The following is a 20269-nucleotide window of genomic DNA, read 5'->3' as shown; positions in this document are numbered from 1 at the left end:
CTGTAAGCAAAGTTCTGCTGAAGTCAATGTACTTACCTCATCATAAACGAAAGTGAAATGATTTGCGAATAGATATCGTAGTTATTATGTTTATTGGCGTGATGAAGAAAGTACTGTACAGTAATGTATTGTTGTGCCACGAAAAAGGCTGTCTCATTGTTGCTATACCACAGAAGTTACTACTAAAACATGTTTTACTTTCCATAATAATACAGAAAAACTGTGCAGATATGAAACAGAATCACCGCAAAAGCAACATTGTAAATTGTCACTCATTAGTAGCGTCATGATAAAATCGTGTAGCTGTCACATAAACTAACCACTGTGTCATCTGGTATCTCTCAGAAAGCACCTTGAATCCATAATGTATTTGCAAGTAAACCAAAATGTTGCATTAAAATCTCATTAGCAGTACTGGTAAATGTTCTAAGTATGTGATCCTTATAGTCACTACATGATAGTGGAACTAACAAGCAAGAATGTACACACACAATAACACTGTGTCGTTTGTTCACAATAACAATGCATTCGTAATTTCTGTTTAAATAAGTTCTCTTGGTTCTTGACTGGATATTTAACTTCAAACATTGTTGCATATTAACAGATTCTAAGTCTGACAAAGCATACTAGTAATGTAAAGTGGCAAAGACTAAGTTAAAAAGCAGATTATCTCTCAATAAGCGGTTTTATATGTGAAGTGTGGTGAAATCCTTTACTCTTCATAGTACTCAGAGTTTGAACTTGAATGCAATTGTCATGTGGTATACGTCGGAAAGGAATGCTAAATCTTTTCTCAAGGTTAGCGTCTGTGTTATTTTTCTCTGAGCCAGCCGGCGCACGTGGGTGCCTGCGGCGCGAGTCATTGTCTGTCTCTTTGTTGGCGCGCGTTGTTATTGGGATTAGGAGACCTAACTTCTACTAATTCGCCTTGGCGAGAGGGCCCAGCTCTGTTAGAATCCTGCCAGTTCTGATGCAATTCAGGTCTGTCGTTATGATTATATCGTCTGTCGTCATGTCGGTAGTTCCTGTAGTTTCTTGTCTGTCGGTCATGTGGTGGAGAATTTCTCCCGGAATCGTAACTGCGCGCTGAACTGTTGGGTCTGAAGTTATTCTGTCTCCCGTAATAATAATTATTTTGGTTCCCATATTGTCTGTTTCTCTGATTGTCTCTGTGATAGTCATTACCGCGGAGAGGCGATCTTTCCCTGTAATTATTACTCTGCCAGTGGTTGTCATACAGGAGGTGTCTGTTTTGGTCACCATTTACGATGTAAGAATAGGCTTGTCGTGTCCAGTTACCGTTTCTGTCGTCACGGAATTGTGACAGATGTGACCTGTAATTGTTGTGTTCCTGTTTTCACGTTCCGTGATTGTCAGTGTCAATTTCCAGTTCTTGTAACAGTCCCTGAAAGGCTTCAATGTCGTCTTTGCAACGTCCTGCTAAAATAATATGCTGTAAATGTTCAGGCAATTTGAGTAAGCAAATACGGATGAGTTCTGAGGGGCTGTATGGGTTTGAAAGATACTGATTCTTATGCAACATGTCTTCAAAATATTTGACAAGACTGGAAAATTCAGATTGTTCAAAGTGTTTCGTCAACTTGATGCTATGTTTTACTCGGTCTTGTGTAGCTTGAGACCAATATGCTGAGAGGAAGGCATGGTAAAATTCTCCTTCACTGTGACAATCGTGAATGACCGATCGCATTCTTACAGCTGGTTCATTCTCTAAGTAGCCACACATAAATTCTGATCTGTGTTCTAACGACCAGTTGGGAGGAAAACAATGAGAGAATTGATGGAGCCACGCTTGTGGATGAATGTCGTTGGCAGAATTCTTAAATGTTTTGAATTTACGTGTAGTAATGAACAGCTTATAGTCAAAGTCATCATGTCGGCGAGTCGCATATCGGTCATTGTTACGTCGTTTCGGCGGTTCCATTTCAAAATTCGGTGCACCTTGCCAATTTCTTTCATAATTTCCGAAATGCGCTGTGTTATTATTTTGTGGCTGTTCCGTATTTCTATGTCCCTCTTCCTGTATTGGGGCGCGAGTGTCCTCTGAAATACGTAATTCTTGTATTAACAGTGTCAGCTGATCTTGTACTTCCCGGATTTCTCTTTGGTGTTGCGTATTAATCTGATTCTGATTTTGTTTGAATTTCCTAATTTGTTTGCACTCTTCTGTGTCATTCAGATTATCATCTACCTTCGTAGATAAATTAGTGACATGATCCGAAAGTTCGGCTACTTTCTCCGATAGTGAACACATTTCCTCAGTGTGTTTTTCTGAACCAAGTTTCAGAGTGTCCATTTGTGTTGAAATCGAATCTACTGTGTCCTTTAAGTTTTCTTCAGTTTTTGCAAGTTGCGTAACCGAATCGGTAGATGCAACTGAGTCAAATTTAGCTTGCAAGGTGTCGTGATTTTCATGAACAATAGTTTGCAGTTCTTTTATGGCTGGTTTGTGATTCTGTAATGCATTTTCATGACGCGAAAAAATAGGTTGGAAATGCTCACAAATTTGTGTTTTTACGTCATTACAGACTTTTTGACATTTCGATTCGATGTTATGTAACTCAGTAGTTAAATCTTCACGTGTTTGTTCAAGCGTGGTGTCTAACTTTTGAAGATTTTGTTCCATTGTGTCTAACTTTTTAAGATTTTGTTCCACTGTGTCTTACTTTTGAAGATTTTATTCCACTGTGTCTAACTTTTGAAGCTTTTGCTGTGTTTGTCTCTATTTTGTTCCATTGTGTCTAACTGTTGCTGTGTTTGTCTCTGATTTTGTTCCATTGTGTCTAACTTTTGAAGATTTTGTTCCATTGTGTCTAATTTTTGTAGCCTTTGTCCCATTTGTTGCATTAACTGTAATAACAATGCACTGGTGTCTGAAACATGTTCCTCAGTGCTTTTCGGCAGTGAAGTTGCACCGGCAACATTCACATTTTGACAAGCAGAAAATGTTTCTTGACTCATTTGAGAAAACGGTGAGAACCCAAAACCTGAGTCTACAGTATTTGCAATATTGTGTTCTGTCATTCCCGATTCCTGAGACGAGCTGTTGCCGACCGATTGATCGATAACGCTTCCCTGTTCACTACCTGTTTCACTGTCTACACCATTATTTGACGCCCGCTCCATTTCCCTATGCACAGTTACCAAATTACTACTTTGAACATTAGTAAATTCATTACTCGGCGGCGCTGATAAGCTACGCTCGTCGTCACTATTATTTCTCAATTTACTTTGGAGCCTAGTGTTACGTTTTTCACACGCCATTATTGCCACAATATTTCACATGATAACACAGAAAAGCACAATTTGAAGAGCAAAATAAGATAACACATAAACATAGAAATGGAAATAATGTCTACTTAAATACTTGGTGCAAATCTACATGCATGCCACAACTGTTTTACTGTACAACAATGAAAGACTGCAACTACAAAGGAGAGTTTCTCTACAATTACGCACTAGCAATAAACAAAATCTACACTAATTACACAAACTACAAGGAAAAAATCAGAAGATTCCAGTGAGGTATCCTCGGCTAAGGGTCGACATATGAAACGTCCCCTTTGAACAATTGCACAGCTCTACAAAATAATTTTTTTTTCTTTGCCAGGGAAGTTTGAACGAAAATGGGATATTGTTATGATACTCATTCCGAGTATATTTGTACTTTTTCCAAATTGGCTCTGGTTTTTGAGATATAGGTTATTTGTAGAAATGAGAGTTTCATGTGGATAATATCGACTGCAGGGTCCATATATGGTGTAATGTATTTGCTACCTGTTTTTTAATTAGTGATATTGTACTATCTTTATTAAACAATTGTGCTCAGGGAGCGCATCTGTGTGGTTGAGGATTACATCATGCAAACATCACACTGTCAGCATGTGTTCAGTCCTGTTGTGCAGTGCGTGTGTTGAAGATATTGAGGGTTGTGCAGATTTGAATTCGGCGGTACTCGACATTCATTTGTTGGCCGAGGTAATCCCCGCAGCTGCCGATAGGTAGCGTTCAGTGTAAACAAGAAAAATGGCGATGGTCGAAAGTCACACACATGTGCAGTGCAGCTTCAAGGAGATAGAACCTTTTCATCGTGACGTAGCAAATAACAGGTGAGTATTCATTTCACACAAAACAGTTAATGATGTTTGTTGGATGTGATTGACATGCAAATACAAGAAAGTTCTGCATAATATGTAGTATTTGTGCAATTTTGTTTTAGGAAAACATGAGTTCTTCGCGCCGTCTTTGCGTGAACCATCCAGATGAGTTCTGCTACATTTGTGGTGAATACGTTCTTCAAAAGAACAGGAAGAATATCACTCCTTTTGTGAAGGAAGCGTATCTGGCATATTTCGGAATTAAACTTGGAGATCAAGACAAGGCGTGGGCACCCCATAAAGTTTGTAAATGTTGTGTGGAGTGCTTATGGCAGTGGACAAAACGAAAAAGGAAAAGCTTAAACTTCGGAGTGCCTATGGTATGGCGAGAGCAGAAGAACCATTTAGATGATTGCTATTTTCGCATTGTTAATGTGAAAGGTTTTAATAGGTTCAAAAAACGAAAGTGGGAATATCCCGATTTGGAGTCAGCAAGAAGACCGGTGGTGCACAGCAACGATGTTCCTGTACCAACCTTCACAACATTACCCACGCTAACATCATCAGATGACGATGTGCACGGCGAGGAATGTACAAGTAGTGGTTCGGAATACGAAGGACGTGAGACACAACCCCAGCAGTTCGACCAGAAGGAGCTCAGTGACTTGATACGAGAACTCAATCTTTCAAAGCAAGCGTCAGAACTCTTAGCATCCAGGCTTAAGGAAAAGAACTGTCTTCATCCAAGTGTTAAAATAACAGCTTACCGGACAAGAGAAGAAAACCTTCTTCCATACTTCAACCAAGAAGAGGTTATAGTGTATTGCAGCAATATACCTGGACTTTTACTTGAATTGGGGCTGCCGGAATATACACCAGAGGACTGGCGTCTCTTCATAGACAGTTCCACTAGAAGTTTAAAATGTGTTCTCCTACACAATGGCAATCGTTACGCATCTATTCCAATTGCCACTCAACAAAACTTTGTGAAGCATATGCTAACATCAAGATGGTTCTGCAGAAAATTCAGTATATGCAGCACCAGTGGTTGATTTGTGTTGATTTGAAAATGGTGAACTTCTTGCTTGGACAACAAAGTAGATACACCTAGCACCCATGTTTTATCTGCATGTGGGATGGTAGGGCAAAGCACGAACATTGGAAGCAGAAAACATGGCCTCCAAGGGAACATATGGCTGTTGGTGAAGCAAACATCATTAATGAACCTCTGGTTAGTAGGGACAAGATTGTTCTTCCACCATTACATATTAAGTTAGGACTAATGAAGCAATTCACCAAACCTTTAGACAGAAATGGTAATTGCTTCACATACATCTACAATACGTTCCCTGGACTCAGTAGTGAAAAACTTAAGGCAAGAATATTTGATGGTCCTCAAATTCGCAGGCTCATCAACGATACCAATTTTACAAGTGTCATGACTTTCACTGAAGCATCGGCCTGGAACAGTTTTGTCGCTGTTGTAAAATGTTTTTTGGGCAATCATAAAGCTCCCAATTACGAGGAACTGGTCAAAAACATGCTCACTAACTTTCAAAACTTAGGAGCTAACATGAGCATAAAATTGCACTTCCTTCACAGCCACTTGGATCGATTTTCTCGTAATCTAGGTGATTTCAGTGAGGAACAAGGAGATCGGTTCCATCAAGATACGAAAAGAATAGAGGAAAGATATAAAGGAAGATGGGACAAGCATATGATGGCAGATTATTGCTGGAATCTGCAACGTGACTGTTCTGAAGAGACCTATAAAAGGAAAGCGTGCAGGAAGCGGTTCGTCATGGACGAAAAATGATATACTTATAGAGAAACTTTTCAATTATGTTTTATACGTGGACAAATGCCTATCAGGTTTTCATAGAAGCTATTTATAAAGATTATTTTCTTTTTTCATTGTAGTTTGTAGCGCTCGAGTTCAGTATTAGCAATTTTTTCTAATTTTTTGAATAAATCATGCATTATCTCAAAAACTAGAGCCAAACTGCATAAATGGTTGCTATATTCGTCCTCAGCACCACTAACCCATCCTAAAGCCACTCAAATATCCTTGGCAAGAAAATGAGTGTTGACCAGTGTTATACAAGACTGTGCTTTAACCCTGACACTCAATATTTTTAGCGCAACGCAATCTGACTTTCAAAAATCCCTACAAAAAATGGCCCTGACTAACATTAACCTATACCTTTCACAAATCACTTACCTCACAAAAATCTTCGTTACTGGAACTACTGCAATACAGCGAGCGCCACTACTGCCAGCTAAATAAAAGATTCAAACTACGGAAGGCACTAACAACTGATAGGCATAGTTAGCAAATGAAAGATTTTAATAGAGAACAAACAATGTATTTACCTTAATAGTCATAATATATATAGCAGTTCATGACAAATTACAAAACTCCGCCATCTCTCTCCCCACATCCACCACTGCTGGCGGCTCACCTCCAACTGCGCAACGCTACGCGCTGTTCACATCCAGCTGCCTAACACTACAATGGCGAGTATTACAACAATGCAAAGCAGCTACAGACTGCTACGTAACGTTGCCAATAAGAAAACATAAACAGCCTACTTACACTTGGAAGTGTTCGAAGGTAGTGGACAAAGTACCGTCGCGGTATTTCGCCGCTTTCGCTCGTTTAGCACACATACTGTAAGCTGACTCAATACGCATTCATCACAGACACCTCTGTAAGTTAAGAGAGCCGAAGTGGTGTCAATTAAAAGATTTGCGCCAAGGCGTGAGCTTTACGCAGGGTAATAAGGATTCATTGTTGTATACACTACTTCTAATATGCCATTTGTCGATTACTTACTGCTATCTAATGCAGATTTGTACCCTGTATGAGAATTCCAGCCGACCGCTCTGACCGTGTGGTTCTAGGCGCTTCAGTCCGGAACCGCGCAACTGCTACGGTCGCAGGTTCGAATCCTGCCTCGGGCATGGATGTGTGTGATGTCCTTAGGTTAGTTAGGTTTAAGTAGTTCTAAGTTCTAGGAGACTGATGACCTCAGATGCTAAGTCCCATAGTGCTCAGAGCCATTTGAACCATTTGAGAATTCCAGTAACAGCAAATGTTCATCACTGTCATACTCAGACAGAACTGAATTAAAGGCAATGTTTTTGAATAAAACTGAGATTCTTCGCGACTGAGAGTCTTCACATTAAGTAAAAAAATCCGACTTTGGTTAGTACAAAAATAACGATTTAAGGAAAGTTTTTAGACAAAATATACCTGCACGCACCTCGGACCAGACGCTTATGAAATATATCTGTTTTCATTAACTATTTTTCGGACCTTTTCAGCCATATTTTCAGATGAGGCATGCCGACGTTTTCATATTCAAAATTATGGCATCCTTTTGGGCACTGGAGGTTTTAACTCTACGACTGAAAGACAATGACACTGGGACTCAAGAGTAGGATTTTAAAACCATTACCGTCCCCACTGCCACAGAAAGTAAATGAACTAACCTTTCGATGCAGATTTCCAAATTACAAGAGTAGATTACTGAAGAAACGGTCGGTCGCAAGCATGATGCTACAATTTTGAATTAGTAAAGTTTTGGATGTGTCATCTGCAGATGTCCTAAAAAGGCGCGAAAATTAGTTTATGAAAATAATGATTATTTCGTTTGTTCCCTGTAGACGTATTTCATTTGATGTACAGTCATGGTGATCTACAGGATCCATATCCGATGAGCGTAATTTCAAGTCTTTATAGATGAGACACGAAGAGATGAAGCTCAAACGCCAAAATGATCAAAAGGCTAGTGGCGAGAGAACTCTTCTAGATCTGTTCGGCGTATATAAGTAGTGTGTTTCTGTGGATTAAAGCGTATCGCTGAAGAAGCAGATGAGATATGGTGAAATCCAACTCTGGCCCATAGCCTAATCGCCTTGCACTGCATCAAGCCAGTTCCGAAATTACCGTCCCAGTCGACGGATATATTACCACCAAGTGTTGTCCAACGCCCTAGTACCATAACGCGGATCGGATGGGTTCGGAAAACATGCCAGCGCATCGGTGGGCATTCTGGTGATCAAGAACTGTTCGCCGCAACTTCTCATCTACTCATCGGCCAACAGACTGCTATGAAAACTTCACCCTCAGTATGCTCGCCGTCAATCTCCTCTAGGTCATACTCAAACACTCGTTACTGGACACATAATACATAAAACTTTATATTCTTCTTCCGCGAAAGTTATTGCTCTCACTTTATTTTAAGAGATATGAACGATTTGTTATGTAACTCTTGACATCAACGCTGAAGAATCATGTACTTGAGGGTACGTACTGATGTATCCTCCACTGGAATTTCTGCCTGTTTCTGCCAGAAGTACTATGCATTTAGTAACCAACACCTTCGTCCTTTGGTGCTTGGTAGGAATGCTCACATCTAAATACAATTTCACTAAACCATCCTACTCTGCAGTCTTCCCACACTTCTCTTCACGCTTTTTACATTTCTCAATTGCATCGAGTACATCTTCTGTTCTTAGTATGTGGGAAATCATCTCTTATTCCTCAAGCCATCTGCCCCTTCATGGGACATGAGTTACCCAGAGGGAAGGAGAAGTTTGACACACCTCTCTTTGTCTGGAAACTCCTCTGTTTACTTCTAGGCTCTGTGGCCGCCTTACCCCCTCGTACTTCAACCATTGCCAAGCAAGATTCTGACTGGGTCACTGAATTAAAGGTCATACTTCTCAAACGTATTCTGTTACCTCTATTTTCCGTCCTATGTGGTGCAATCAGCTGTTGTTAAGCCAGCCATATACCGCCTTGATTAAAAGTACACTCCTGGAAATTGAAATAAGAACACCGTGAATTCATTAGATTTCAAATTTAATGTGGAATAAATAGCAGTACCATGAAATTTCTTTAGAAGTTCTTCTAGTGTCTGTAGGCGATCTGTTTCATTAATAATAATGTCGTTGATGTGACGCGAATCAAGTACGAGACGAAGTGAACCATCGTTTTTCTTAACAATATGGAATGGGTTTATGTACGGACTAACTGCCGGTTCAATAATTCCTTGGTCAAGCATAGCTTGCAATTCTTTCTTAACTTGTTCTCTGTGAATATACGGAATGGGATAATGTTTGGCTTTAAATATGTCGTGCTGTTTAACTTGAAATTCATACATAAAACCGGACATAGTACCAGGGACGTTGTCAAAAACTGGAGCTTGCTGTAAAAGAATTTTGCGTAGTTGCGTGCGTTCGTCGTCTGTATTTGCACTGCTCTGTTTAACTTTATCAGAAATCATTTGCATAACGTCATAATCGGCTTCGTCTGGAGTATTATAGTTGTGTACGTACATATCTGTGAACAATGTGGAATGACAGTCTAGGTTACGTGATGCGGAAATGACCTCTTTACGATTAATTGTTTGTTCTTCTGCAGATAAAGAGTGCTGAAATTCTAAAGCCAGTTGTACATTTTCATCCTTTAACATTAAATAGGAGTTTTTAAAGTCAATAATTGCGTCGTGTTGTACCAGAAAATTCGTACCTAAAATAACGTCTGTTGTCAATAAGGGAACAATCCAAAAATTTGAGTGAAATGTATGACCTGCAATACAAAATGATAAATGTGTCTGTAATTTTACATCTACTCCTTTACCAGATACTGCTCCTTTTACTTTAGGTTTGCCTAATGGTAACGTAGGATAGGTATTCTCTTTGTTACATTCGTTGAAAGTTTCCTCATTTATAACTGACATAGGTGATCCAGAATCGATTACTGCTGAAAATTTGGATGATCCAATCTGTACCTCAATGACAGGGTGGGAAATGGTTTTTTGAATAACTGGTATTTCCTGCAAAAGAGTGTCTCGGATGTCGTCAAAAGTAATAACATTTTCGTGAACAAGATTCTGCGTGTCAAAAGTATTGCTTGCGTTGCTGGAAGATGCAACCTGTACTGTATCTAGTCAAATTCTATCTGACGTGGTATTATTTGCGGGAGGATGCTGTGGCATTTCGATTATTTGAACTGTTCTGTTACTTCGACCTGACGTATTACGTTCGGGATGATATCTACTGTCTGGTTCATTCATGATAATCTGTTGTTGCGGATGATTTTGCTGCTGGTAAGACCGACTGTTATTAAACGTACGCTGAAAATTGTGCTCATTACTTTTACGTCTGTCATGATAGTCATTTCTATATGGTGCATTGCGATACGAGTTGAAATGGTGTGATTTCTGCACGTACTGATTTCCTTGTTGCTGTGCGTTACTATTTGGCGGACCCGACGCTATGCGTGTAGGCGGCGAAACATTAAAGCTTGGTTGACCTTGCAGACTGCATTGTTGGTTTGGTATGCTAACTGGTTGGTTTTGTTGCTGTTATTGGGAAAAACCTCTATTGTTACCAAAATGTGGTTCCTGTTGATAATTTTGACGATACTGATAATTAAAATTTTGTCTGTTATTAGAGTTTTGGTGGTTGTCGTTCCTGAAGCATCTATTACCTTTGCTATTGAAATAGCGTGGCTGATCGTAATTGCTGTATGCTTGTTGACCTTGGTTATTATATGAAAAATTTTTGTTTATGAAGGAATAATCTGATTGCTGAACTTCCAAAAGCTGTAACAGATCTCTGAATGCCGAAATATTTTCTTTCTGCTGACCTGTTAAAAGTGATACTCTTAACGATCGTGGTAATTTAGAAATACATAATTGAGTAAGTGCAGATTCACTGTATGGTTCACTTAAGTACTGGTTTTGTTGGACCATGTGTCCAAAAAATTGCGTGACAGTGGAAAAATTTGAGTTCTCATAATTCGGTAAACAAATTAGTTGATCCTTGATTCCGTGCTGTGTCGTCTTCGACCAATACGCTGACAGAAAAGCATTCTGGAATTCTTCTACCGAGTAGCATTGTCTCGCGATCGGTCTCATACGAGTTGCCGGTTCGCCTTCCAAAAAACTGCAAATAAATTCAAGTTTGTGTGTTACAGGCCAAGTCGGTGGAAAAGCAAAGCTAAATTGTTGTATCCAATCCAAGGGGTGAATCTGTGTTCTGTCATTTTTAAATGCCTTAAATTTTCTCACGGATAGAAAGTGCTTGTAATCAAAATTTTCGTCTCTGAATGTCTGAACAGGTTCATGATTGTATCCTAGTCTGTTTGTCTGTGACTGTGGAATCTAACTCACGTACTGTCTGTAAATTACCTGCATTATACATGCTGTGTGAGTGTGATAAATGTTTGGAATGTGGCATATGCTGTGCTGTGTTAGAGGCTGAAACATTTTTCATCTCTGTCACTTCTTGCTGTAAAGTTGACAATTTTCTACGTTATGTATTACTGGAGGAACCTATCTCACTGATTGTCTGCTGTAAATTTTGGAATTCGGGTGTTTGATTAAACGAAATTGGTGAAGTATCGTCTGATTTGGTGTCATTATTACTTTCGATAACATCAATACGACTGGCCAATTCATCATATTTTTCAGTCAGTACTTTTACCTGATCATCGTTTTTATTATTACAAGCGTTAATTTGTTTTTGTATTTTACGTGTGGTTTCGTTCAATTTTTTAACGTCTGCTTTGATGGCATCGGGATCCTGTATTAGTTCTAATTGTTCAAGTCTGTCGGTCACTGGCTGAAAGTCTACTGTGTGTGTGTCTGTTTTTGTTTTAAGATCAGAGATTTCATCATGTAATTCGGTGTTCAACTGATTGATAGTATTAATTTCGTCTGATACTGTAGCAATATTGTTGTCTACGTATGTTTTTGCTTTCGTAAACAATTTACGCTTATCTTCCTGTCTCTGTGCAGTAATTGTTTCCATGACTTGTCGCTTTACTTTATTCTGTTCCTGTATAAATTTACGGTAACGCGTTTCACTGTTTTGTGGGTGGTGATTAAAACGTTAGTCAATTTCGCTGTTCTGTTGGTCAAATTTCGCGTCTACTTTCGCATCCAGTGTACGTGAAAGTTCTGCCGACATTAATTTAAACTCGTCGCGTAACTGTGTTGCGTTTTCAGAGCATTGTTTAGCGACTGCACTAATTGCAACTCTAAGTAATTTAGCTGTGGCTGCATGTGTATTACTTAATTCTTGAACCACAGATCTAATTTCTTCACTACTACTCCTAGCACAAGCCTTAATTTCCTCACGTAATTGTTCTTTAGTATCATGACATTGCGCGGCAACGACTGTAATCTGTTCACTAAGTTGTTTGTTCTGTTCATTTAGGTTGTTGTGTTTTTCATTCAACTGTTTGAAATTTTCATTAAGGTTGTCTTGTTTTTCACTAAGTTGTTTGAAATTGTTCTCTTGTTCTTTCTTCGATTGCTTGAAACTTTCATTAAGTTGTTTGAAGTTGTCGTCTTGTTCTTTCTTCGACTGTAGCAATACTGCCATAATTTGATCCAAGCCAAAATTAGCGACTCTATTTTCTATGCTGTGTAATGGTGTATGTGCATTTGTCGCGTTTTGTATAACCATTTGGTCATTCTCTGATTCTTGGACAGGTTCGCCAATTGAATGTGCATTGTTAGTCACTACCTCAGAATCAAATAAATCTGACGTATTTTGACTACATTGTTCATCTTCGTGAGAAAAATTTATCTGTTCACAATTCAAGTTTTGCAAACCGGGTGTGTCAAACTGGGCAGCGTTCATTGTATCGGAACGTGCCGCGTCATCATTTGTCGCATTTACTGTGGACATAACAGAATGTGTTTGTTCACCATTAGGATCAAAATCATTACTAGTGATCGGCATGCACCGATTATCTGTAATTAGGCAGTTATCACTATTAGACTGAGTGTCGCTAGTATTATCTGTCAAACTATTTGAGTCGACTATTTCACTCATTGCACATCGCGATGTACTGTTAACAGTTTTTCGCGGCATTCTTCACAAATCAAAATTAAGCACAAAATGAAACAAAGTCAAAGCAAAAATGGAACAAACACAATTACAACAATGAGCAATAAATTGCCGATGATCTGTGAAAGAAAGAGCGACAAATTAGTAAATGCGTTGCGACAGATGTAAACTACATTTAAGTAAATAAGAGCAGATATATGACTACTTCTCAGAGATTCACAAAGAATACGATCGTGGCCGGTTGTCGCCAAGTGTAACCTCCCCACAAAAAATTGAAATACACTCCTGGAAATTGAAATAAGAACACCGTGAATTCATTGTCCCAGGAAGGGGAAACTTTATTGACACATTCCTGGGGTCAGATACATCACATGATCACACTGACAGAACCACAGGCACATAGACACAGGCAACAGAGCATGCACAATGTCGGCACTAGTACAGTGTATATCCACCTTTCGCAGCAATGCAGGCTGCTATTCTCCCATGGAGACGATCGTAGAGATGCTGGATGTAGTCCTGTGGAACGGCTTGCCATGCCATTTCCACCTGGCGCCTCAGTTGGACCAGCGTTCGTGCTGGACGTGCAGACCGCGTGAGACGACGCTTCATCCAGTCCCAAACATGCTCAATGGGGGACAGATCCGGAGATCTTGCTGGCCAGGGTAGTTGACTTACACCTTCTAGAGCACGTTGGGTGGCACGGGATACATGCGGACGTGCATTGTCCTGTTGGAACAGCAAGTTCCCTTGCCGGTCTAGGAATGGTAGAACGATGGGTTCGATGACGGTTTGGATGTACCGTGCACTATTCAGTGTCCCCTCGACGATCACCAGTGGTGTACGGCCAGTGTAGGAGATCGCTCCCCACACCATGATGCCGGGTGTTGGCCCTGTGTGCCTCGGTCGTATGCAGTCCTGATTGTGGCGCTCACCTGCACGGCGCCAAACACGCATACGACCATCATTGGCACCAAGGCAGAAGCGACTCTCATCGCTGAAGACGACACGTCTCCATTCGTCCCTCCATTCACGCCTGTCGCGACACCACTGGAGGCGGGCTGCACGATGTTGGGGCGTGAGCGGAAGACGGCCTAACGGTGTGCGGGACCGTAGCCCAGCTTCGTGGAGACGGTTGCGAATGGTCCTCGCCGATACCCCAGGAGCAACAGTGTCCCTAATTTGCTGGGAAGTGGCGGTGCGGTCCCCTACGGCACTGCGTAGGATCCTACGGTCTTGGCGTGCATCCGTGCGTCGCTGCGGTCCGGTCCCAGGTCGACGGGCACGTGCACCTTCCGCCGACCACTGGCGACAACATCGATGTACTGTGGAGACCTCACGCCCCACGTGTTGAGCAATTCGGCGGTACGTCCACCCGGCCTCCCGCATGCCCACTATACGCCCTCGCTCAAAGTCCGTCAACTGCACATACGGTTCACGTCCACGCTGTCGCGGCATGCTACCAGTGTTAAAGACTGCGATGGAGCTCCGTATACCACGGCAAACTGGCTGACACTGACGGCGGCGGTGCACAAATGCTGCGCAGCTAGCGCCATTCGACGGCCAACACCGCGGTTCCTGGTGTGTCCGCTGTGCCGTGCGTGTGATCATTGCTTGTACAGCCCTCTCGCAGTGTCCGGAGCAAGTATGGTGGGTCTGACACACCGGTGTCAATGTGTTCTTTTTTCCATTTCCAGGAGTGTAGATACTCCTCAATGCAACTTGTGACGAATCTACAACCATTTATTTCAACTGTAAGAGATGTTGCTGACCTATTTGTCACCTGCAAAGTACTGCAAGTTCCTGCTTAACCAATTAACGTGTTTTTCAGCTAATTACCTTTTATAATTATTGTTCTTAATTGTCTGAATCGTTTTATTATCAACTTGAGTGTGTGCGATATTATGAGAGCACGCAGATATTCCTTTACGAACTTTGTTTGGCCAACTACCATTCAGTATTAAACTTACAAGGACTTTTTGTAACGGTTTTGACTGAGACAGCAGCTTCTGAATTTTATTGGTGTGGTTTTTTTGTACACTTTCACTTTTAAAATCATTCCTTTGTGTGTTTTTTACATTATTGCCTGATAGCATTTGGATTGAATTTAGTGTTTCAGCTGTTGTTATCTTTACTTAGTGCACTTCCATAAAGGGGAATACAGTGATACACCGTGCTGTCTGTAGTCATCTCGCGGCTTGTGGCAATTGTGTCAACTGTTATGGAACCTGACCTGTAAAATATCATCGCCAAGTTCTGAAGAAACTTAACTTTGTTACTAACTTTCGTTTCAGAATAATACGCTGTCTCTGATATTTGAAATTGTCCATCTAACTGCACGATATATATTTGCCGTAACACACTGCAAATGTGCCAATCTTGACCTGTTTTGTTACTTTTTGGATGTTGTGTTTTAAATTTAATTTTTATTTGATTCTACATCACCAAAAGATTAAAAATCATTGTACTGGACTGTCAGTTCACTTTTTGATCTTGCTAATCTTTAATTGGCATGGTTTACGCTGGGCTGAATTTATCAACCATGTTATATGGCCTTTTACAGACATTATCTGTAACATATTTTGATAGTCATAATTCTTAAGCTTAATGTATTATCTCTGAAGTAATTATATACTGTGATAAAATTAGTAGTAGTGCTTTGACAAAAGTCTAAATTACATTCTTCTGTTAGTAACATAAAGGAGGGAAGTAACATAGAGAAAAATAAATTAATCAGACTAGAAAAATGGATTGAGCGTAATGCACTAAAATTTATAGTATTTAGAATGATCCTAGAGTTCATCAAGTACAAAAAATACATAATAATTTTGAGTGTGTTGACTGTTTCAGGTGTTGGCTTTGCTGTTGCATTCCATACTGTGTAGACAGCTGCCAAGCGAAGAATCACTATTGTCCAGACTGCAAGACATTCCTCGGAACATATGATTAGTAACCAGAGCGTTAGCTCGGGTGAGCAGTGCATTAGTAATGTATCTTTTGCAAATATGTGACTGGAAACTATCAAGGGAATGTATGACTGAGTTACTATATTATTACCGTACATTTCAGTGGTTGGATGCTGCTGGTTTTCAGTAGGAAAATATTCAACAAATCATTTTAAAACGACTTTTTTGTCCAAGTAAGGCATTAGCGTTACATGATGTTATCAACCTTTTTTAATATCTGTGTCTTGAGTAATTACGTTATTTATTGTTAATTATGTATGATTTTATATTGTACTGAAGAGTTTTATTAAGTGTAAAGCATTACCTACAACATTATGCTCTATAAGCTGACATTTAGAAATGTTTCTATTACATACAAAATCTATTAACTAATGTCGTTGAAACATGTAACTGAATGATTACAAATAAATATACAAACTGAGCCATATTATAATAAAAATATTTACGAATTTCATTTACTACGGCGATGAAGAGCCCAATAGTCCAAGGCGAATGGTATTGAGGTGAATCCAACGCCTGCTGGAACAAACCATTACTAGTCAAAGATGAAAATAATGATTCCCCTTCTTCAAGTGCAGAATTTTCGTAATATATATGCATATACATTCACATGTTATGTTAATCCTAACTTCGACAGACGTCACTTTGTGAGAACCACATGCTTTTAGGACTATTCTTAAACTACTTCCTGCAACTGCAACTGCACAGTGCTTTCGGGCTGTTCCATATAAAGGCTTTCAAATTAAGACGATATTGCTTACATCTGACTGTCACAGTTTGCCTACCCGTTACGTGGACTTAACCAAACAGACAAACCTGTTTGCCTGTTGAATTTACAAAAATTTGTCTTTTATCTGCCGCTGGCGTTTCCGTCGCAGCTAATGTACTGCAGACTTTCTTTGGATCTCGGTAACCTTTTGGTTCCTTCTCTGTTTTCTAAGCTTACGTACTAGCTGACACATTAGAAATGTAAATGAATTACTGAAACCAGGATACATTTAGTGCTGTAAGAGCTACAATTTTTCACTGGCTAATGGCGCTATAGGTGCACTGAGTTATGTCCATAGGTATTGAAATGTATTTTTAGGCTACTACAAATGGAAGACTATGTAGACCAATAGTTATGCGTCCACTCGACAGACGAGACGTACTTTTCCTTTTGGTGACACTCCCGGTTAAACCACTACAAAATATCAACTACTGTCTTGTCTGTAATGCAAATTGCCTATGGAATACTTATACTAACAATAACTTCCTTCTTATGAGTTTATGTCTTTCCCAATATTTCCAGAAAATTACATCGCACTACCAGCAATACTGTTCGAATAATTGATTTTTCATATTCTCTAATAGTTTCGAATCTCCTGACAGCCAAGTACTAAAAGCTCAGACATATACACCGCATATTAGTACATCCTTTTAGAGGTTTCTAGTTCACTCAAAATTCATTGTTGCATATGGAGTGCATGTATGATTACATTTATAAACCAGTAGCGCGAGTTGTTATGGGGTACAACGTATCAACCCATGCTGAAACACCCATATTAGTATGTGGTGTAGCTTCCATGGGCGGGCGGCCGGAGTGGCCGAGCGGTTCTAGGCGCTACAGTCTGGAACCGCGCGACCGCTACGGTCGTAGGTTAGAATCCTGGCTCGGGCATGGATGTGTGTGATGTCCTTAGGTTAGTTAGCTTTAAGTAGTTCTAAGTTCTAGGGGATTGATGACCTCAGCAGTTAAGTCCCATAGTGCTCAGAGCCATTTGAACCATTTTCGACGGGCGGCAGTGCAGGTGCTGACTCTGGCATCCAGTCGATCTTGTAAATGGTGAATGTCGTCCTGGAATACGTTATTCCATGGCTGCTCGATCTGTTCACGTTGTAAGAGTTGTTGGTTGACGAGCCTCACGAGTCACTTCTCCTCGCATCACATCACGCACGTGCTCAATTGGAGACGAGTCCGGAGATCATCGTGGCCAAGCAAGTTTCTGCACGTCTTTCAGAGAGCTTTAAGTCCTATGGGCAGTGTGTGGGCGAGAGTTATCCTATTGAAACAAGACAGCACCTTCATGTTGCAAGAACGGCAAAAGAACAACAACATTCTGCATATACCAAGCTCTGGTTAGTTTCTCCTCCAGGAACACCAAAGGAGAACGAAAGCTGTAGACTATAATTTCCCGTAACATAAGGTGTGAGATGAGGCCATTGTGTCTTGGACAGATGCACTATACGAGACAGCACTCACCAGATCTACGTCATACGTGCAAACGACCATCACTCGTGTCCAGGCAGAATCGCTGGAGACTACGACCCGCCATCCCATTTTCCAAGTGATCCTCTGACGCGACTACTGGAGCCGTGCACGTCAATGATGTACCGTGAGTGGAAGATGGGCTAGAGGTGTGTGTGCCCATAGTCCCTCTCATAATAACCGCTTCGCAACAGTTCGTGTTAGCACACGAGGGTCCACAAACCCTCTTATCTGTGCTGTGGTAGCTGCACGTTCTGCCACTAATGCCTTAAAAGTACGGTGATCCTTGCGGGCATCTATGCTGGATGGACGTCCAGAATCTCGTTTATGGTGTGAGAATGTTCATGTGACAACTGATACCAACATCGTTAGTTAGTTAGTTTGTTACGTGTTCCATTGTTCAATAGCACGGAAAACCGTTATGATGTGGAACGTGTCAAACACACAAGAGATGCACACAGGAAACAAGTTTTTTTCTTTTCTCTTTTTTTGTTTACATTATAGTGTTATACCTAAATATTTCTATTATCTATCCCATTCCCTTAAAGGGCACAAAATGCATATATTATATCTCCAGGTTTTTTTACTCATATTCAAGAATTCATCTATGGTATAGAAGGAGTTGTCGAGCAGGTATGATTTCAATATAGAATTACAGTTCTGTCAGAACTCATCTCCCTGGCTAAATATCTAGTGCTAAAACCCAATTCATAAATAAAAAAAAAAAAAAATACCAAGAGGACGATCCACTGGGCTACCGTGAGTGATATGTCGAAACGTTTCTTTCAAGTTTCCTGGGAAATCCTACTCGTATCCACACTGTAGGGCCTCTTAGCGATATGTGGCGCGTAAGACAGTTCAAGCGACGTGTTTCCCTGCAGATTTAGTCAGTTTCTAGGTCACGAAGTCCACTAACTTCTGACTTCAGATAGTTGAACACTGTAAAACAGCAACTCCGCCAAAAGAGCTTGAAAGACTCCTACGCCTTTTTATATTTAATCTGCGTACGCAGCAGATATGACATCTGTATCAGTGCCCTGAAAATATTATCCTTCGTATACAAAAATGTGGCACATAAATGAATATTAACGTAACTTCTCTTCAATTTATGTAGGAGATTTTGAACAAACATTTTAATAATACATCATTATGACCAGTACAGCTAAGCCTGTTAACACAACTTGAAACTGTACTTCATCTTCCCTTATAGTGATGGAGCGTGCGATGGAGAAGTAAACGCAACGTCGTATAGTCTCACGCCTACTTGTATAAAGCGCTAGTCGCAGTTGTCGCTCTCAGCCTGTTCAGAATCAGGACGTGTCTCAGCAGTTCAAACCTACTTTATACTTTGCTGTAGAATGCATACAAGTTTGGTAAACATTTTTGGACAACAGTGATCAATAAATTGTTATATTTTGACTAAAGTTCAGTCTTGATCACGTCATGTATGTTTTAATGATACAAGTGACCGGTTTCGGTTCTTTCTACAATACCATCATCAGACCTGTGGATAAATTTTAAGAAATACTAGATACCAATCTTTAAATAAGATGAAAGTGTCTAATGATGTCAAATTTTAACAAGATAAAATAAAATTAATTATACGCTGGCTCCTTTATGATGGTAGGCGGAGCTCTCCTCGCTGCTACGCAGTCAACTGATGGTTATGAGTGCTGAGCACGAGTTTAAATTTGCAGAGGCTCCGCCTACTTCCTGTCACACTACTTCACAACTGCCAATCAGCGTTCATAATATGACGCCATCGTCAAAGTATAAAAGCAGGAAATACACTAATAACATAAAATTGACTCATTTAAATATCTGATTAACAGATAGTAAGTATGTCTACAGCTTATTTATATTTTGGATAAAAACAGGGAACTACGATGCGTAACAGTTGTGCCCTCTATGGGCAACCGTAATACTACTACAGTGCCAGTTAGATCAAAGATGTGAAAGTCCTTGGCGTTGTGGTATATATCGATTATACCGAGTCGCCTACATCACAATTGCATCTTTGTTGGATGCTGCAGAATCGTCTTAAAAATTTAATGAAAATGGGATCG

The 20269-nt window shown here is 40.2% G+C and overlaps 1 protein-coding gene across 1 annotated transcript in view; it reads left to right on the top strand.

The window, feature by feature from the left end:
* Positions 1-16170, top strand: part of LOC126458146 (lipopolysaccharide-induced tumor necrosis factor-alpha factor homolog) — a 117992-nt gene extending 101822 nt beyond the window's left edge. The window contains exon 4 of the mRNA XM_050095005.1: positions 15840-16170. Within this exon, the coding sequence (XP_049950962.1) occupies positions 15840-15939 (100 nt within the window). The 3' untranslated portion in view covers positions 15940-16170. The remainder of the gene's footprint in view (positions 1-15839) is intronic.
* The last annotated feature ends 4099 nt before the right edge of the window (positions 16171-20269 follow it).

This window comes from Schistocerca serialis, chromosome 1 (assembly GCF_023864345.2).
Source record: "Schistocerca serialis cubense isolate TAMUIC-IGC-003099 chromosome 1, iqSchSeri2.2, whole genome shotgun sequence".
In the NCBI taxonomy this organism is placed as follows: Eukaryota; Metazoa; Arthropoda; class Insecta; order Orthoptera; family Acrididae; genus Schistocerca; species Schistocerca serialis.
This window is presented reverse-complemented; position numbering and strand designations above follow the sequence as displayed.